The sequence below is a fragment of the Rhinoderma darwinii genome, chromosome 3 (assembly GCF_050947455.1).
Source record: "Rhinoderma darwinii isolate aRhiDar2 chromosome 3, aRhiDar2.hap1, whole genome shotgun sequence".
Classification (NCBI taxonomy): Eukaryota; Metazoa; Chordata; class Amphibia; order Anura; family Rhinodermatidae; genus Rhinoderma; species Rhinoderma darwinii.
Window position 1 is genome coordinate 347468415 of NC_134689.1, and position 17252 is coordinate 347485666.

General features: G+C 40.0%; 1 protein-coding gene across 2 annotated transcripts in view; it reads right to left on the reverse strand.

The window, feature by feature from the left end:
* The window catches only part of LOC142748213 (disintegrin and metalloproteinase domain-containing protein 9-like), a 58988-nt gene that overhangs the window by 9010 nt on the left and 32726 nt on the right, over positions 1–17252 (reverse strand). For both annotated transcript variants that reach the window (XM_075855329.1, XM_075855327.1), the window contains 6 exons: positions 15650–15786; positions 14874–15054; positions 9465–9557; positions 8988–9183; positions 1419–1524; positions 65–245 (listed from right to left, as the gene is read on the reverse strand). In XM_075855329.1, the coding sequence (XP_075711444.1) occupies positions 65–245; positions 1419–1524; positions 8988–9183; positions 9465–9557; positions 14874–15054; positions 15650–15786 (894 nt within the window). The remainder of the gene's footprint in view (positions 1–64; positions 246–1418; positions 1525–8987; positions 9184–9464; positions 9558–14873; positions 15055–15649; positions 15787–17252) is intronic.

The window sequence follows — 17252 nt, forward strand, 5'->3', positions numbered from 1 at the left end:
ATGTTCCATCAGGTGTTTGTTCATTTTATCACATTGTGAAGACATTGTTTTTGTATTTTGTTACCTTATTTTCACCACACTTTGTACCATCTTTAATCCAAAGAGGATCAATAAAATTATCAGTCAAAAAGTCGCCTGTTAGACAGATGGGATATTCGGAGTTATGGTAAGATATGGCCATGTCTGGTTTTACTATTGCTTCTCCATCCATTATCATGCACTGTAATTTTCCACACAATACATCTCTGGAGATCCAAACGAAATGACAATATCAATAGTGTTTTTAATAACTTAATGATTTTAAAGAACCTTATTTCCACGTTATTATACAGCTCTTCACAGGCATTAAAAAAGTAAAAAAAAAAGATTAAATTATTTTTCCATATTTGGGAAACCTTATTTGACCCCAAGAAGACATTATTAATATGCTCTAATACAAACTTGGAATCTACAGCAATAACTATTCAAAGACGCACCTACAATATATCAAAAGTTTTCTCATTTGGATATTTCTAGACCTCAAATTGGCTGTACTGGGGATCAACCCCAGTTCAAATGCCATAAATAGGGCATATATATGTAATTGAGAGGCAGCATATATATGTGATAGATTGGCAGCATATGTATAGATTGGGGTCAATGTGTGCCATTTCTCCTGCGGCATAAACTGTATGTGCCATTTCAGCAACAAGATCCCCGGTGATCAGTTCATCATGGGAGACAGCTGACACCCTAAAGGCGCGTGGTCAGATGGGACAACTCCTTTAAATAATGCAGAATAAACATTTCACATTAGTTTAGATACACAGATGTTCTTCACATCCTTTCCTCCACCAGCTCCATCACCTTCCATATACTTTCTTTAATTTGAGGACTATGCATTTCACCAAAAAACACTGAAAGTTGCTTCTGTACACTGACTTGGCAGACTTGGTGAAACCATTATAATGGACTAACTTCATCCTGTTCAGCTGCACCTGGGCACAGAGGATATTAAAACAAGTTTCTGACTCCTCTTGTCCCCCTCCCCACCCAGATGTATTTTATCCTGATGGATACATTTGAGTGAAATGTTCACATATACCTGTTCGACTTGCCAAAACATTTCTTTTGAAGCTTTGCATGTTACTGCTGCCCTTTATTACTGCTAGTAATGATTTTTTTTGTCGATATACATCAATTTCTTGCATATACATGGAACTAGTTTTAATATGTAGCATGCCTGATTTGCCAATGGAAAACTGTTTTATAAATGCTGCATATTTGTTATTTCCTTCTATTGTTCTAATCAATATTATGGGAAACACATTACATTTACCTACAGTTCTTAAATTTTCACCAATATTTTGAAACAGGTGAATTGAAAAAATATTATTTCAAAATTGAGTAGCAAATGAATATAAATGGCTAGGACTTACTGTGCCTTACAACTTGTATAAAATCCTTTGACTCCTCCACAATTTCCAAACCTATCTCCTTTAACATTTTGCTTTTGGTAACATTGTAAATCAGCATTTCTTGAAGCTTAAAAAAAATTAAATAGTGATTTAGAACCTTTAATGAAGGTACTTAGATAGAGACTATAGCAAATCCAGGCTTCTTAAAGCTGGCCATACACTGTATGTTTTTTCAGAAGATTTTATCATGTATCACGAAGGCCTCTTTTCACACCACGTATATGGCCAGACAGTTATGGCGTATGTTTTTTGTTTTGATTTTTTTCCAAAATAAAACATATACCCAACTGTATGTAAAAAAAAAAAACAAATGAAACTGTACTGCACCATACAGTTGCATTGAGTGTCATTGTATAAAAACGATAGTAAGGCATATTATTCTTCCAGTATTGAATAGCTTCTTAAACGACATATTCCAGAAAGAAAGAAAAAAAATGCCCAGATATTATCTGTCAAATATACGCAAAAATGAACATTTTGGATAGAATTTTTGCTATCCGAATATACCCTTCAGACATTCAGAGATGACTGTGTACAAATAAAAATCAATGCAAAAGTTATTTTACCAATTCAGAAAACACGTTGATTTGCTGTAAAAATAACACGCCGTTAGTGGAGCAGTTATTACATTACTTACAAAGCTTCTGAATGTTTACAATGAAATCTTTGAGCAATCTTCACAAATATCATACAGTGTGTGGCCAACCTTAGAAAGTGAAAAAGACAATATCGATAGCAATATTATGGCAGGACACAGTAATGGGTTTATCATGAAAGGACTTGATTAAGTAAATAAGACAAAACCCCATCCACATGTAATGGGAAAAATCCCCAATGAAAGCAGAGCATGCTGCGGAGAAGAAGCAGATTTTCACTGTGGATTTCAGTCATTGCAATACAGAGGTTGAAACCTGTGGCAAATCTGCTGCTAATATGCAACTATATCTGCATGTTTCATATGTAGATTTTGACGGGAATTGTCCGCCACGTCTGAACATGCCCTAAGACTCTGCTTACATTTCGGTCTGAGGCTCAGTTAGGGGCCTCCAATGCAGATTCTGTAACTTCTGGCAGACACAAGAGCGTAGCATGACAGAAACCCAGTGTAACCCCTTAAAGCCAAAGGGTTCCGTTGGGCGCCGTTGGTTTGCATCATGCAACGGTTTTGGTGGCTCCGGTTTTTCGTTGTTCTGCTCCTCTGACAGAGCAGAAAACAAGAATGCAGATGTGACTGAAGGCTAAATCCGCCATAATCCCAGATGTATGGTGCGAGATATTGAATAAATGTAAAAAAAATGTGTACCTCCAACAGATGCCATCCGTTAGTAATCTGTCACCCATAGATTCCTATATCAAGGCTGGTTTCACACGTCGCGGTAAAAATGTACTCAGAGGCATCTGACGGCCATCCGTCACCCAAAGAGTCCCGTGTTAAAATACATATACGTTTAACTTATGCATTTCTTTACTGGATGGCTGTGACTGATGACTAATAGATGAGGTCCGTTGGCCATCCATCACTCATAGACTAAGATGTTCAAAAACGTATATGTTTAATGCATTTTTTTTTTTTTACTGGATGGCGTGAGACTGTATTCAATTAAATTAGTATCATGGCTGTAAAGGGAAGTGTCCCATATATATACATATGTATGTATATATATATATATATATATATATATATATATATATATATATATAGATCTATATTGCCTCATGAGCCAGGGCTGTAGAGATACGGTCATGAGAGACGGCATAAAAACAAAGCAGGACAATTAGTCATTGTCTTGCTTTGCTTAAAACTGATGGAGAAAGGAGATACTGCTTTTGATCTCCTGTCTCCACGTAAACATTGCGCGTGCACGGGCGCTCTCGCGGGTTTTCGCACAGGCGCTCGCACGGGCTCTCGCACTCATGAGTCGGCCGGCGATGTGATATCGTTGCGCCGACCCATGTTAGCCGGGAGCGAGCGCCACTCACCCCCATTTACGAGCGTACAGGCAGGGTTTAAATAGCCCTGTGTCGGTACACTCAGGAGTGCAGCTACCCTCACCACTCCACCAACAAGCTCAGTTCATTTGCTCACCGCTCCACCAACGGACCTTTCCTGCTTCCTGGCTCCACCGACGTTCTTGCTGCATCCCTCACCGCTCCACCAACGTACCCCTAAGTTTCACCTCTTTCCTCCTAGATAACGAGCATTTTCCTTGGTTTAACCCTTCCCCCTATACAATGACCATTGTCCCCTGATTCAACCCTTACCTGCCACTATACAACGAAAATACCTATTAACCCTTTATATACCTGACCTACACATTCCCTGGTATAACCCTTTATCTACCTGCACATCCCCTGGTACACATCCCTGGTTAACCCTTTCCCACCTGGCTGCACATTCCCATTGTTAACTCTTTACCTGATTATCCCCTGGTAACCATTTATCCTCCACCTCTCTTGTTAACCATTAGTATACAGGAACAGTTATAGTGAGGAGGGAGTGGGACAGAAATAGTGAGCGTGTATGTATTGCAACGTAACTTATATGTATATTTAAATAAGTGGGTGGTGATATAGAATAGTATTTGTGATACCTTGTTTATACTGTGCTATGTGTAGTGTCAGTGTATTCAATACATATTAAGTTGTTATGTGTATTGGGATACACTGATACTATACTGTGATTATTTACTGTGTTTTGTGTATTTTATTTAAGTATTATTTACTGTGTGTATTAATAAATATTACCTTTATTTCTACTATATAGTCTTATCCACTTACTTAGTAGCAAAGCAAGTAGATTACCGTTAATATAAGAGAAAGGTAGGGGAACTAGGCATAACCCTAGTGACCCTAATATAGAGGAGGTAGTAGTAGTGGGCAACACTAGCCAGAGAACCCCACAAATTACGAGCCCTTTTACATTGGCGAGCCAGCCCAAACTGTTGTCAATATTATTTCTGTGTTTTGTACAATAAAATTGTGTTAATACGTGAACTAAGATAAGCGGATAGGCGTGGACAGTTAACGTGCGTACACGGTGAAGTATTGTACCATTTATACCGTATTAGGCATTGCTGTGGCAGATCAGAAGGGAATAACTCTTCTGACTCCTGAAAATAGGCTCGATATCCGTCCAGACACCCCTGTGAGACTCCAGATGACTCCTCTTGGGTTTGGCACTGAACTGAGAAAGCTTCTGCTAGACTTCAGTGAGGAAGAGGATGTTGTGGAGAAACTACAAGATTTCCAACATCGACCTTGAAGTTTGGACGTGTAACACAGTTAAATTTAAGGCTTAAAACAGGATAGAATTAAGAACCTAGTTATTTATTGTTGTTTTTCTAAGGTATTAATGTATTTTATTTGTTTTTCGGCGTGCTGCTCTACGTCTACGAATCGTCAGGCAAGCGAGCTACACATACAAGCCAGCAGGAATGCTGTGGTACATTTTGCTGGATGAGGCTTATGCACATGATAAGATGTGTATTAGCAAGAGGAGTGTTTTTAATAAAGCCTCCAAACGGCTGCACATTCTCACTAAACTTATCTGTATTTATGAGGAAACGTGAAAGCCTGATAACTCAGAAATGAAGAGTTATTCCTCAAATTTTCACTGGCAGAGTTGTGTCAACAATGTGAAGTGGGTTTGTGCTTTGCAGATACAACTGGCAGAGAATGGCCAATGTAAAATTGTTAGAGATAAGCAGATTTGCATGCTGGAATCGCAGGTGATAGATTTGAGAAATCATGGTGATGATATTGATGCACAGCTGACTGAGTCTTACGCTGTGATCAATGCATTTAAAGATAAAGCGGCATCTACGGATGCGATCATTGCCAAGTTCAAAGTCACGGCCTGATTCTGCTCTAAGTTTGCCCTCTACAATGCATAAAGGGGGGAGTAGAAAGAGTGATGAATCAGATGTACCAAATTGTGATCCCATCTAGAAATCTGAGGGTAACACTGTTATGAAAGTGTTACGCAAATGTAAACGTACAATAATCAGAAGTGCGTCCCTAGCCGTGCAGAACTTTAAAAGATTATGCACTGTTGACTGCGTACACGGTGAAGTATTGTACCATTTATCCCGTATTAGGCATTGCTGTGGCAGATCAGAAGGGAAGAACTCTTGTGACTCCTGAAAATAGGCTCGACATCCATCCAGACACCCCTGTGAGACTCCAGATGACTCCTCTCGGGTTTGGCACTGAACTGAGAAACCTTCTGCTAGACTTCAGTGAGGAAGAGGATGTCGTGGAGAAACGGAAAGATTTCCAACATCGAGCCACCATTCAGTTGGAACATGACACAACGAAAATCACAGGAATTGTGAGCTTGTTTGGATATAGTCCCAAGGCCACTTCCTTCTTTAACTTGCTCATCCACCTGGTGATAATCCTTCTCATTCTTGTAGCAAAAATGTTCTTTGGACTGTTCTTCGTATACAGATGAATGAAAGGACGGGTCAACCAAATACAACGAAGTAAAGCAGAAATCCATGAATACATTCGTAGACGGGGTTTAAGAACATAATGATATAGTCCTGCGACCCGGAATTGTTTAATGTGTGTATATATTTCTATATTTGTAAAGTGTAATTCTGAATCAATGGGTCGTACAAAAACTTCCAAGGTGTACATATAGACATTCTAGGTGTAGATATGTGTACGCAACATAGGCATACTCAGTGAGGACATGCCCGTCCCACAATGAGTGTGTATGTGTAGGCAGGCATATATATTTACAGCCTGTAGTCACCCCATTTACATGTGTACCTTTCACGTGTTTATGGAGGAGTAGTGAGAGATGCTGTTTGAGCATGAATCAATATATATACATATATCTATGGTTTGAGAGGAACTATTATTGTATGTTTGGTTATTTTACACTTTGTTTGTATGATGGGGTAGTGTGTAGGAACACTTAGGGACACGTAAGGTACACACAAAATGGTAAATGCTACCTCAACATTAGAACTGGTATGGTCCATTCGATGATGGATTGAAGGTTAGGTAGAGGGAAAATGGAAGGCGATGCTCCGCCCCACAATTAAATTTCAGGTACTGAGATATCACTTCCTCCTCAGGGATGTTAACCTGCCATGATAGAGACCTGGATATCGGCCCACAAAGATTGTTTCATCTTCAATCAAGATGCTGGGAAGATTTCAAAAGGTAACGGACTGTGTACTGAGGACGGTCGTCGAAAGGAAGGGCTAAGCCATTCCAAGGCTGACCATGTGAGGGCATAAGTAGCCTTACACGGGTCGGCATGCTAAAATTGGATCGGTCGCTAGAAAGACCCGTTAACACCTCTAAAGAGTAAGGAATTCCAAGCAAGAAAGAACAAGGACTCTGAGGTTTCATATGTGTTTCGTTAGTTTGATGGACATTGAGACTCGTTCTATGCACTATGAGGTTTCATTTCAAAATTGTTCTATGGACTATGAGGTTTCATTTAAACTTCGTTGACTTTGAGGCTTCATTTCAACTTTGTTCTATGGACTGTGAGGTTTTGTTTCAACTTCGTTCTATGGACACTAGACTCCTGAGTCTGAGGAATGGTGGGAAGGCGCCCTTGAGGAGATAAGTGATGTCGAGTACCTAAATCCAAAAGTATACTTCCTTCCATCTTAGACCATTACCAGTATCAAGGGAGGTTGTGGGGGCAAATACAACCCCACAAACACTTCTGCAAATTGCATTGTCGAGTCCCCGACAACTGTTGGATTGTAAAGGGAAGTGTTCCCTATATAATTTTATATATATAAATATATATATATATATATATATATATATATATATATATATATATATATATTGTCTGATGAGCGACCCATGTTAGCCAGGGCGAGCGCCACTCACCCCCATTTACAAGCGTTCCGACAGGGTTTAAATAGCCCTGTGTCGGTACACTCAGGAGCGCAGCTACCCTCACCACTCCACCGACGAGCTCAGTTCATCTGCTCACCGCTCCACCAACTAACCTCTCCTGCTTCCCGGCTCCACCGATGTCCTTCTGGCATCCCTCACCGCTCCACGAACATGCTGCTAAGTATCACCTCTCTCCCCTTACACAACGAGCATTTTCCCTGGTTTAACCATTCCCCCTATACAACGACCATTTTCCCCTGATTTAACCCTTAACTCCCTTTATACAACAAGCATACCCATTAAACCTTTATATACCTGACCTACACATCTCCTGGTATAACCCTTTATCTACCTGCACATCTCCTGGTTAACCCTTTACCTACCTGCATATCCCCTGGTACACATCCCTGGTTAACCCTTTCCCACCTGCCTGCACATTCCCATTGTTAAACCTTTACCTGATTATTCCCTGGTAACACTTTATCCTCCACCTCTCTTGTTAACCTTTAATGTACAGGGACAGTTATATTTAGGAGGGAGTGGGACAGAAATAGTGTAATAGTAATGTAACTTATATGTATGTTTAGGCAAGTGGGTGGTGGTATAGAGTAGGATTGTAATACCTTGTTTATACTGTGCCACGTGTAGTGTCAGTGTATTCAATACATATTAAGTTATTATGTGTATTGGGATACACTGATACTATACTGTGATTATTTACTGTGTTTGGTGTATTTGTATATCTAAGAGTGATTACTATTTATGTTAATAAATATTACCTTTATTTACTATACAGTCGTATACACTTACTTAGTAGCAAAGCAATTAGATTAACTTTAATACAGGGAAAAAGGTAGGGGAGCTAGGCATAACCCTAGTGTCCCTGACATAAAGGAGGTAGTAAGAGTGGGCGACACTAGCCAGTGAAACCCACTATTATTATGAGCCCTTTTACAATGGCAAATTGTATAACTTAATTCAAGATAAAGTAAGGGTGGACACGTGGCCAAACTGGGCTGCAGCTTGTCTTTTCCATGGGCCCATATAGAAGCTGCATAGACTGCCACTATGGTATGTATGCACTGGTAGTATTGTTCGGTTACAAGTGGCTGTTCTACAGCTTGCTTCATGATCTCATATGATGCAGACTACATGTGTCACACTTACGGGCGTGCTATAGGGGGCGCAGAGGTAACAGGAGCACCTGGGCCCTCGTTCCTGAGGGAACCCAACCCTCTGGCACATAAGAAGACACCTGTATAATGGAATATAGTAGGTTGGGCCCTGTTACAGATTTTTCATTGGGTTCCAGAAGCTTCAAGTTACGCCTCTGACTATACTTGTTGATGCTACCACACATGGGTGGCTACACTGGTAGCATTTAGCAATATGTACAAGTTGTGCCATGTATTAACCCATATGTCACCCTTAATATAAATGCAATCAATGTGTTGAATGCACAAAATCCCTGCTAGTTTTGCTACTTATATAGTTTGCAGACCAGTAGACTGAAATATTAGAAAACTGTCCATACTGAGATAAGACAGGAGGAGGAAAATTATACCGGGAAACCACTCAGATGATACCCAGATGTCACAATACTGAGTCACACAATACATATATATTCTTTCACATACATGAAAATTAAATAGATACCTGGACCAAAGAATTGCACACATTGCTTATCAACATTCTGACACTTCCCATTGTAGCAGACACTCTGCTTGTCGTTGCATGGATTGGCATTTTGTTGGAAGACATCTACAGGACAGGCTGCCATTGATCCAGAGCAATACTCATGTAAATCACATTCATCTGCGCTTTTTCTACATAGGGTCCCAGATGGAAGTAACTAAGCAAATACAAAGACAGTCGTCTATAAGAAACCTGATCGTGGTATTTTCTGACTGTATGTTATGACTGGTATGGTCTCACTTTAGAGTAATACAAATGAAAACTAACACTGAATTACTGTAGGCAACATAGAATTATAAATGTTGGGTAAATTTAATAAGCTGGGACACAAATAAATAATAATCTAATAAATACATTAATAAGCATTTTTACAACATTTGAGTTATTAATATCGTTTTAGCCATTTTGGTTGCATTTAAAATGATATATCAATTCTACCTGGCATTTTGAGCAACAAGCTCCACTGGCACAACTGGCACCTGGCTTCAGAGCACACGTCTTATAGTCACAGCAAGGGTCCGATCTACAATCCTGTTCAAAAACACACAATCATTATCCATGTTAACTTCACTGGCACCAGGGGTGTACACAAAAGAAATGGTGCACCATAGATAGCCACTTTCACACTATGCTATTGTTTCCGTGAAAAAAAAACAGAAATCTGCAGGTTGAACCTTTCTTTTTCCAGACGGAGGGAGTGAACCCTTGTTTTTTTAGGAGGTTTTACATGGAAAAGGATTTCACCATATTTTTTGTATGTGCCATTCATATATTTATATAAGTTAATCATGTCCCCCCCTTAGTCGTCTTTTCTCAAGGCTAAATAGGTTTAGATCTTTTAATCTTTCCTCATAACTTAGATTCTCCATGTCCATCACGTTCACATGTCCATCAAGTTCAACCAAGGGATGGGAAAAAGGGAAGGGTTGAAACAAAAATTCTACATATTGACATAGGAGCTGATATTTTTTCATTCTAGGAACTTTAAGCTTTTTTAAGGCCGTCTACTGTCCCTGCTGCGACCAGCTCCTGCGGTAGACTATTCCATAGATTCACAGTTCTCACAGTAAAGAAGGCTTGTCGCCTCTGGAGATTGAACCTTTTTTTTCTCCAGACGGAGGAAGTGCCCCCTTGTTTTTTGAGGCGGTTTTTACATCGAACAGGATTTCACCATATTTTTTGTATGTGCCATTCATATATTTATATAAGTTAATCATGTCCCCCCGTAGTCGTCTCTTTTCAAGGCTAAATAGGTTTAATTCTTTTAATCTTTCTTTAGAATCTCCATGCCCCTTATTAGCTTCGTTGCTCTTCTTTGTATTTTTTCCAACTCCAGGGCATCCTTTCTATGAACTGGAGCCCAGAACTGGACTGCATATTCTAGATGAGTCCTCACTAATGCTTTGTAAAGTGGTAATATTACATCCCTGTCCCGCGAGTTCATGCCTCTTTTGATACACGACAATATTTTGCTGGCCTTCGAAGCAGCTGATTGACACTGCATGCTATTATTTAGTTTATGATTTACAATTATACCCAGATCCTTCTCATCAAGTGACTCCCCCAGTGTAGCTCACCCTAGGACATATGATGCATGCAGGTTGTTGGTACCCAGATGCATAACTTTACATTTATCTACATTAAACTTCATCTACCAAGTGGACGCCCAAACACTTAGTTTGTTTAAATCTGCCTGCAATTCACAAACATCTTCCATAGTCTGAACTATATTGCATAGCTTGGTGTCATCTGCAAAAATAGAAATAGTGCTATTAATCCCATCCTCTATATCATTAATAAATAAGTTGAATAATAGTGGTCCCAGCACTGAACCCTGGGGTACACCACTTATAACTGGGGACCATTCAGAGTATGAATAATTTACCACAACTCTCTGGATACGGTCCGTGAGCCAATTCTCAATCCAATTACAAACTATACTTTCTAAACCTATAGTCCTTAATTTACCCATTAGACATCTATGGGGGACAGTGTCAAATGCCTTTGCAAAGTCCAAAAACACTATATCCACAGCGGCCCCTCTGTCTGGGCTTCTGCTTACCTCTTCATAAAAACAAATTAGGTTGGTTTGACAGCTTCTGTCCTTTGTAAAACCGTGCTGGCTGTCACTTATAATACTATTTATTGTCACATAATTCTGTATATAGTGCCTCAATAGCCCCTCAAACATTTTCCCCACAATTGATGTTAAGCTTACTGGTCTATAATTACCCGGCGAAGACCTAGAGCCCTTTTTGAAAATAGGCACCACATTTGCCCTGCGCCAGTCCCTTGGCACTATACCAGTCATGAGAGACTCTCTAAATACTATGAAGAGGGGGACAGAAATAACTGAACTAAGCTCCTTAAGAACTCTAGGGTCCCGGGGCCTTGTGTACTTTTATTTTATTTAATTTAGCTTGCATCATATCTACATTCATCCAATTCAGTATATCAACTGATATATTAACAGCACTCGGCAGCGGCTACATCAGCTGCTCCTTCTTCTGTTGTATATATAGAGCGGAAGAACCCATTTAGTAACTCTGCCTTCTCCCATTACCACTATCTAAGGGTCCTACATGTTCAGACCTTGGCTTTTTTGCATTTATATGCTTGAAGAATTTTTTAGGATTTGTTTTACTATCCTTGGCCACCTGCCTTTCATTTTGTATTTTTGCTGATTTTATTATCTTTTTACAGATTTTATTAAGCTCTTTATATTTTACAAAGGCTACAGCTGTACCCTCAGATTTGTATTTTTTAAATGCCCTTTTTTTTCACGTATTGCCCTTTTTACAGAAGGTGTAAGCCATGTGGGGTTTAATTTGAGTCGTTTATACTTGTTACCTGCAGGAATAAATTTTGCACTATAATTACCCAAAGTAGATTTGAAAATCTCCCATTTGTCATTTGTCCCATTATTTAACATTAGTTCTTCCCAGTCTATATCCTGAATTGCAGCCCTCATCTTGGGGAAATTGGCCTTCTTAAAATTAAGTGTTTTTGCCTTCCCAGCCTGTGTTTGTTTTTTACAGTATAGGTAAAATATTACTATATTATGATCACTGTTACCAAGGTTTTCACGAACATTGACATTCCCAACAAGCTCTGCATTATTAGAAATGACCAGATCCAACAGAGCTTCGCCTTTCTAATTCCACCCACAAGGTTTCAACCTCCTCACCCTCTAATGTCTCATTCACACTCACCTTCATATCGCTTCTCACATACAGACATACACCACCACCTTTCCTATTTGCCCTGTCTTTCCGAAACAGTGTAAAACCCTGTAGATTTACAGCCCAATCATGTGAAGAGTCCAGCCATGTCTCAGCAACACCAACTATATCTATATCTTCTTCCAGTATCAAGGCCTCCAGCTCCCCCATTTTGCTTGCTAGACTTCTTGGATTTGTGAACATACACTTTAACTTGCCTTTAAATGTTTCACTTTCAGTATCAGAAATGTGATTATTTGACATTTGGGCCTTTTTATTTTCACTGCTGTTTTGTAACGAAAGGATCTCCAATAATATTATTGTCTGTTTTTGTGTCACCATATTTTAAGAGCCATAGCTTTTTTCTTTTTCTGCCGATGCAGCTCTATGAGGGCTTTTTTTTTGCGCAACGACTTGTAGTTTTTACTGGTACCATTTTGGAGTACATGCCCCTTTTTGATCACTTTTGATCAAATTTTTTTGAAAGCAGGATGAACAGAAAACAGCAATTCTGGCATTGTTTTTTATTTATTTTTTTACGGTGTTGACCATGCAGGTTAAATAATGTAGTAGCTGTTTTATAGTTGCGGTTGCTACGGACACGGCAATACCAAATATGTGTAAAGTTTTACTTTTTTTTAATAATAAAGTATTTTTTAAGGAGAAAAAGTGTTTTTTTTTTTACTTGGGACTTTTATTTATTTATTTTAAACTTTATTGAACTTTTAAACTTTTTTTTCCTAGTCCCACTAGGGGACTTCACTATGCGATCTTTTGATCGCTTTTATAATACACTACAATACTTCTGTATTGCAGTGTATTATTGCCTGTCAGCGTAAATCTGACAGGCATCTGTCAGGTCATGCTTCTGGCAAGGCCTAGCAGGCAATCACTAGAGGCAGACCTGGGGGCCTTTGTTGGACCCCCGACTGCCATAGAAACCATTGGCAGTGGGGTGTGAGAGAGAGCCACCTCCCCCTAAAATCACTCAGATGCAGCAGTCGCCATTGAGAATCTGAGGTGTTAAATATGATCGGAGACCACTGCTAGTGGTTTCCGATTGTTGCGCTGAAGCCCGAGGCTGTTAGCAACAGCCCGGGCATCAGGAGCACCAAGCCCGATGCGGTAAAACTTCTTCTGAAGTGCCGACATGTTAAGGGGTTAAACTTGAAAAAGTTTTTGTTTGTTTTTTCAGATTTGCAATTTCTGCGGCAGAATCGCAGCTTTTCCGCCACAAAAACTGCAACATTTGCTATGTGTTGCGGCTTTTACCTCCCCATAGTACGCAATGGGTAAAAACTTCAACAAAAGAGTAACAATTCCGCAGCATAAATTGATATTCTCAGGTTAAAAAAAAAAACACCACAGATTCAACTTCTGCACATTTTCTCCGCTGATTTTTTCCGCAGCATGTGGTTGAGATTTGTTCAAATCTCATCCACTTTTCTGTTAGGGCAAAGCCCCACGTGGCGGAATTACTCTGGAATTCCGCTGCGGACACTCCGCAGCGTTAATCCGCAGAGGACCCGTTTCTCCATTGCCTTCCACTTCTTTTTAGTAGGCTTCGTTTAGACGAGGCGCAAAATTCCGCTGCGGATCATAGGCTGCGGTGCGGAATTTGGTGTCCGCAGCATACAATGGATGTTGCGGACCAGTGGCGGACTGGTTGCGGACTCATTGTGGAAGTTCTCCATTGACTTCAATGAAGATTCTAAATTCCGCAATGAAGTCTGCAGATGTCATGTACATGTTATGTGTGCTGCAGATGTGTATTGGCTTTTTAACATGACATTTCTTCATTCTGGCTGGACCTATGTATTTCTAGGTCTACAGCCAGACTGAGGAAGTCAATGGGGCTCCCGTAATTACGGGTGACTATGTGTGTGCACCCGTAATTACGGGAGCGTTGCTAGGCGACGTCAGTAAATAGTCACTGTCCAGGGTGCTGAAAGAGTTAAGCGATCGGCAGTAACTGTTTCTGCACCCTGGACAGTGACTACCGATCCCAATCTACAGCAACCTGTAAGAAAAATAGAAGTTCATACTTACCGAGAACTCCCTGCTTCTTTCTCCAGTCCGGCTTCCCAGGATGACGTTTCAGTCTAAGTGATGGCTAAAGCCAATCACAGGCTGCAGCGGTCACATGGACTGCCGCGTCATCCAGGGAGGTCGGGCTGGATGCCGAAAGAGGGACGCGTCACCAAGACAATGGCCGGTAAGTATGAAATTCTTTTACTTTCACTAGGGAAAATGCTGTCCCTTCTCTCTATCCTGCACTGATAGAGAGAAGGGAAGTACTTTCACCGCAATATGCAGCAGCTAGTCCGCATCAATTTACTGCACATTTTGGGCAGATCCGCCATAGAATCTGCAACGCAGATTCTGTGCGGCATTGATGCGGACAGTTGCGGAAGAAAACCGCCACGTGGGGCCATGCCCTTACTGTAATACGCTGCAGATTTTCTGCAGCTAATCCGCCCATGTACACATACCCTAACAATTTATCAGTCATTAAAGACAAACATATTTCTCCATTGTTCACAGCCCTAACCACAAACTAATAACAAATCACATTGATGTCGTTACTAAAAAATTATGTAATAAGTGAAGTATTCCGATTACTGACCGCTTCTGTTCCACAGTCACATGACTCCCCATTGTCCAACAGTCTGTTTCCACACAAAGATGGGTCCACCAGAGGCTTCATGTTAGGATGTGCCAGGAGACACGTAGCTCCAGTCTTCATGATAAAATTCTGGAATTCCTCCAAGCTGCAGTTGCTGAAGCTCTTTAAATTAGCGACTATCCTGGATATAAGAAGATGATATAACTATAAAACACAAGGACCATGAGGCACATGACTCTAAGATACTATATACCACAGTAGCAAATCGGACATGAGAATATCATTTATTTGTTTAGTATCCTTTTATGGTCCAAAAGAGGACCTATCAGCTCTCAGAAATGTCTGTTTTAATAAGTACTTGTGTACAATCCTGGAGCATCTTTTTTATAATGCTGCGTTGTGCCATTCCTCTGTTATTCCTCCTGGAATTTAAGGAATGAATGAGTAAATTGACAATGGGGCGTGTCCAATCAGTTATGAGAGTGGGCATACTACAGTCTATGGCATATACGTTAATAGACACATGCAACAAACATGGTGTGAATTTGTCCTTAGTTATTCCCCCTTACAAACCGTAATAAATGTCCAGATGCAAATCTGCAGTGACAAACACAAAGATGAATCACCACCCTGCAAATATTAATATAAATGCATATCTAAACTACTACTTTGTTTTTTACACAAATGGAAATACAAGCATTCAATAAATTACAATTCTAGTCAGTCCTATTCTACAGCACCGTATATACAATTGCGAATAAAAAAACTGAGCCTACATCATGTTGACATCCATGATACAAGAAGAAGCTGGGCAGGAGCATTCCCTGGAGTGCTGATGTAGCATCCCAACATTGTGGCCCAAGATATGGGAAACATGGCAGGAGAGTTTCTCTAAGGACAATCCTTTCGGGAACTGCATACATAAAACAGAAGTGAAATACTGATAATGTACTATCGTCATTAACACTATACCAAATATTACTCTTCCTGGAGGGGTATAAAGCATTGTCTGAAATGTAACTGATCAAAAGTGTGAAGTGAATGCACAGGTAAAATATCTTATGTTTGGCGGTTCCGGTTTGGTAGCCAGTTTATCTCATATTCTTCAAGCTTAAACTCTTGGTTGTTACCCGGCAGTACTCAATATGCCCAGAATTTCCATGTAAATGATCTGATCATATATGAAAATGTTTATGCAAATTCGCAACTAATCTGCAGCAACATTTGCAGCGGAAAAATTCTGCCACGTCTGAATGTGTCCTAAGACTAAGGATCCACGTCAGAAATCTGAGTCTTATCTTGGGATTTCAAAGAATAGGCAGCACTCCACCTCATAGCATCAAAAAGTGAAAAAGCTTTTATTCACCCATATGGCAAAGTGCAACGTTTCAGTCCCAATCTGGACCTTTCTCACTGCTTGAGAAAGGTCCATATGGGTGAATAAAAGCTTTTTCACTTTTTGATACTATGACGTGGAGTGCTGCCTATTCTTTGAAATCCTAATTCCTTGGACTGTTGGTCATGGTCTGGAGGCTTGCACACACAAATCCTTGAAAAGACAATTTTCTTTACTTGCTGGTGCTGCTCTTTGTATTTTTTTGAGTCTTATCTTGGATTTTTGCTGTAGATGTGCAGTTTGATGTGCTGCGGATCCGCATGAGAATTAGCCCCAGTCAATACGGCTAATTAACATGTAAAAATCCACCGGCTTTTCTGTGCGGAATCCACATTAATAAGTAACTGCTACTTGTTCTCGCAGATTTGTTTTCCATGCCATGTGCAAAAATCTGCTCTTAAATTACCCCGCAGCATGTGAACGGGGTTGCGAAAATCCAATTTAAATGCATTGTTGTCAGATTTGCACCGAAACCCATAACAAATCCGACACCTGTGAATGGGTCTAACAGGTAGGGTGCTGACTGCCACATAGGAAAAGCTCAACCCTGTTGGAACCGCTACCTTTAACTGCAGTTCTGCATCAACAATGACATGCTTGGCTATGGAGAATTTCAGTGTCACCTGCATCCTTACAGACATGTCAGCAGATTTAGTGGACTTCAGATTACAAGCTGTCATAAACAGCAGCCCATGTTCTGCTGACCAATCTACAGTGAAGTGGTCGGGGATTTTGATTAATGTTTTTAAAGTCCTGTGTGTTATTATTGGAAAGCACCCACAGCTAAACTATGTTGGGGAATTAGCGAAAAATATAACACACCAGCGCTACTCCCAACAAATATTCAGCTGCAATAAAATGCATAAATCTGCCAAATACAATAATAAAAAGAATTATATAGTTATATGATTGTGCTCATACACCTGACATTTAGTTAAGAAATGTGTCACAATACAACAGTATCCTCTATGTTCTGGTCAGAA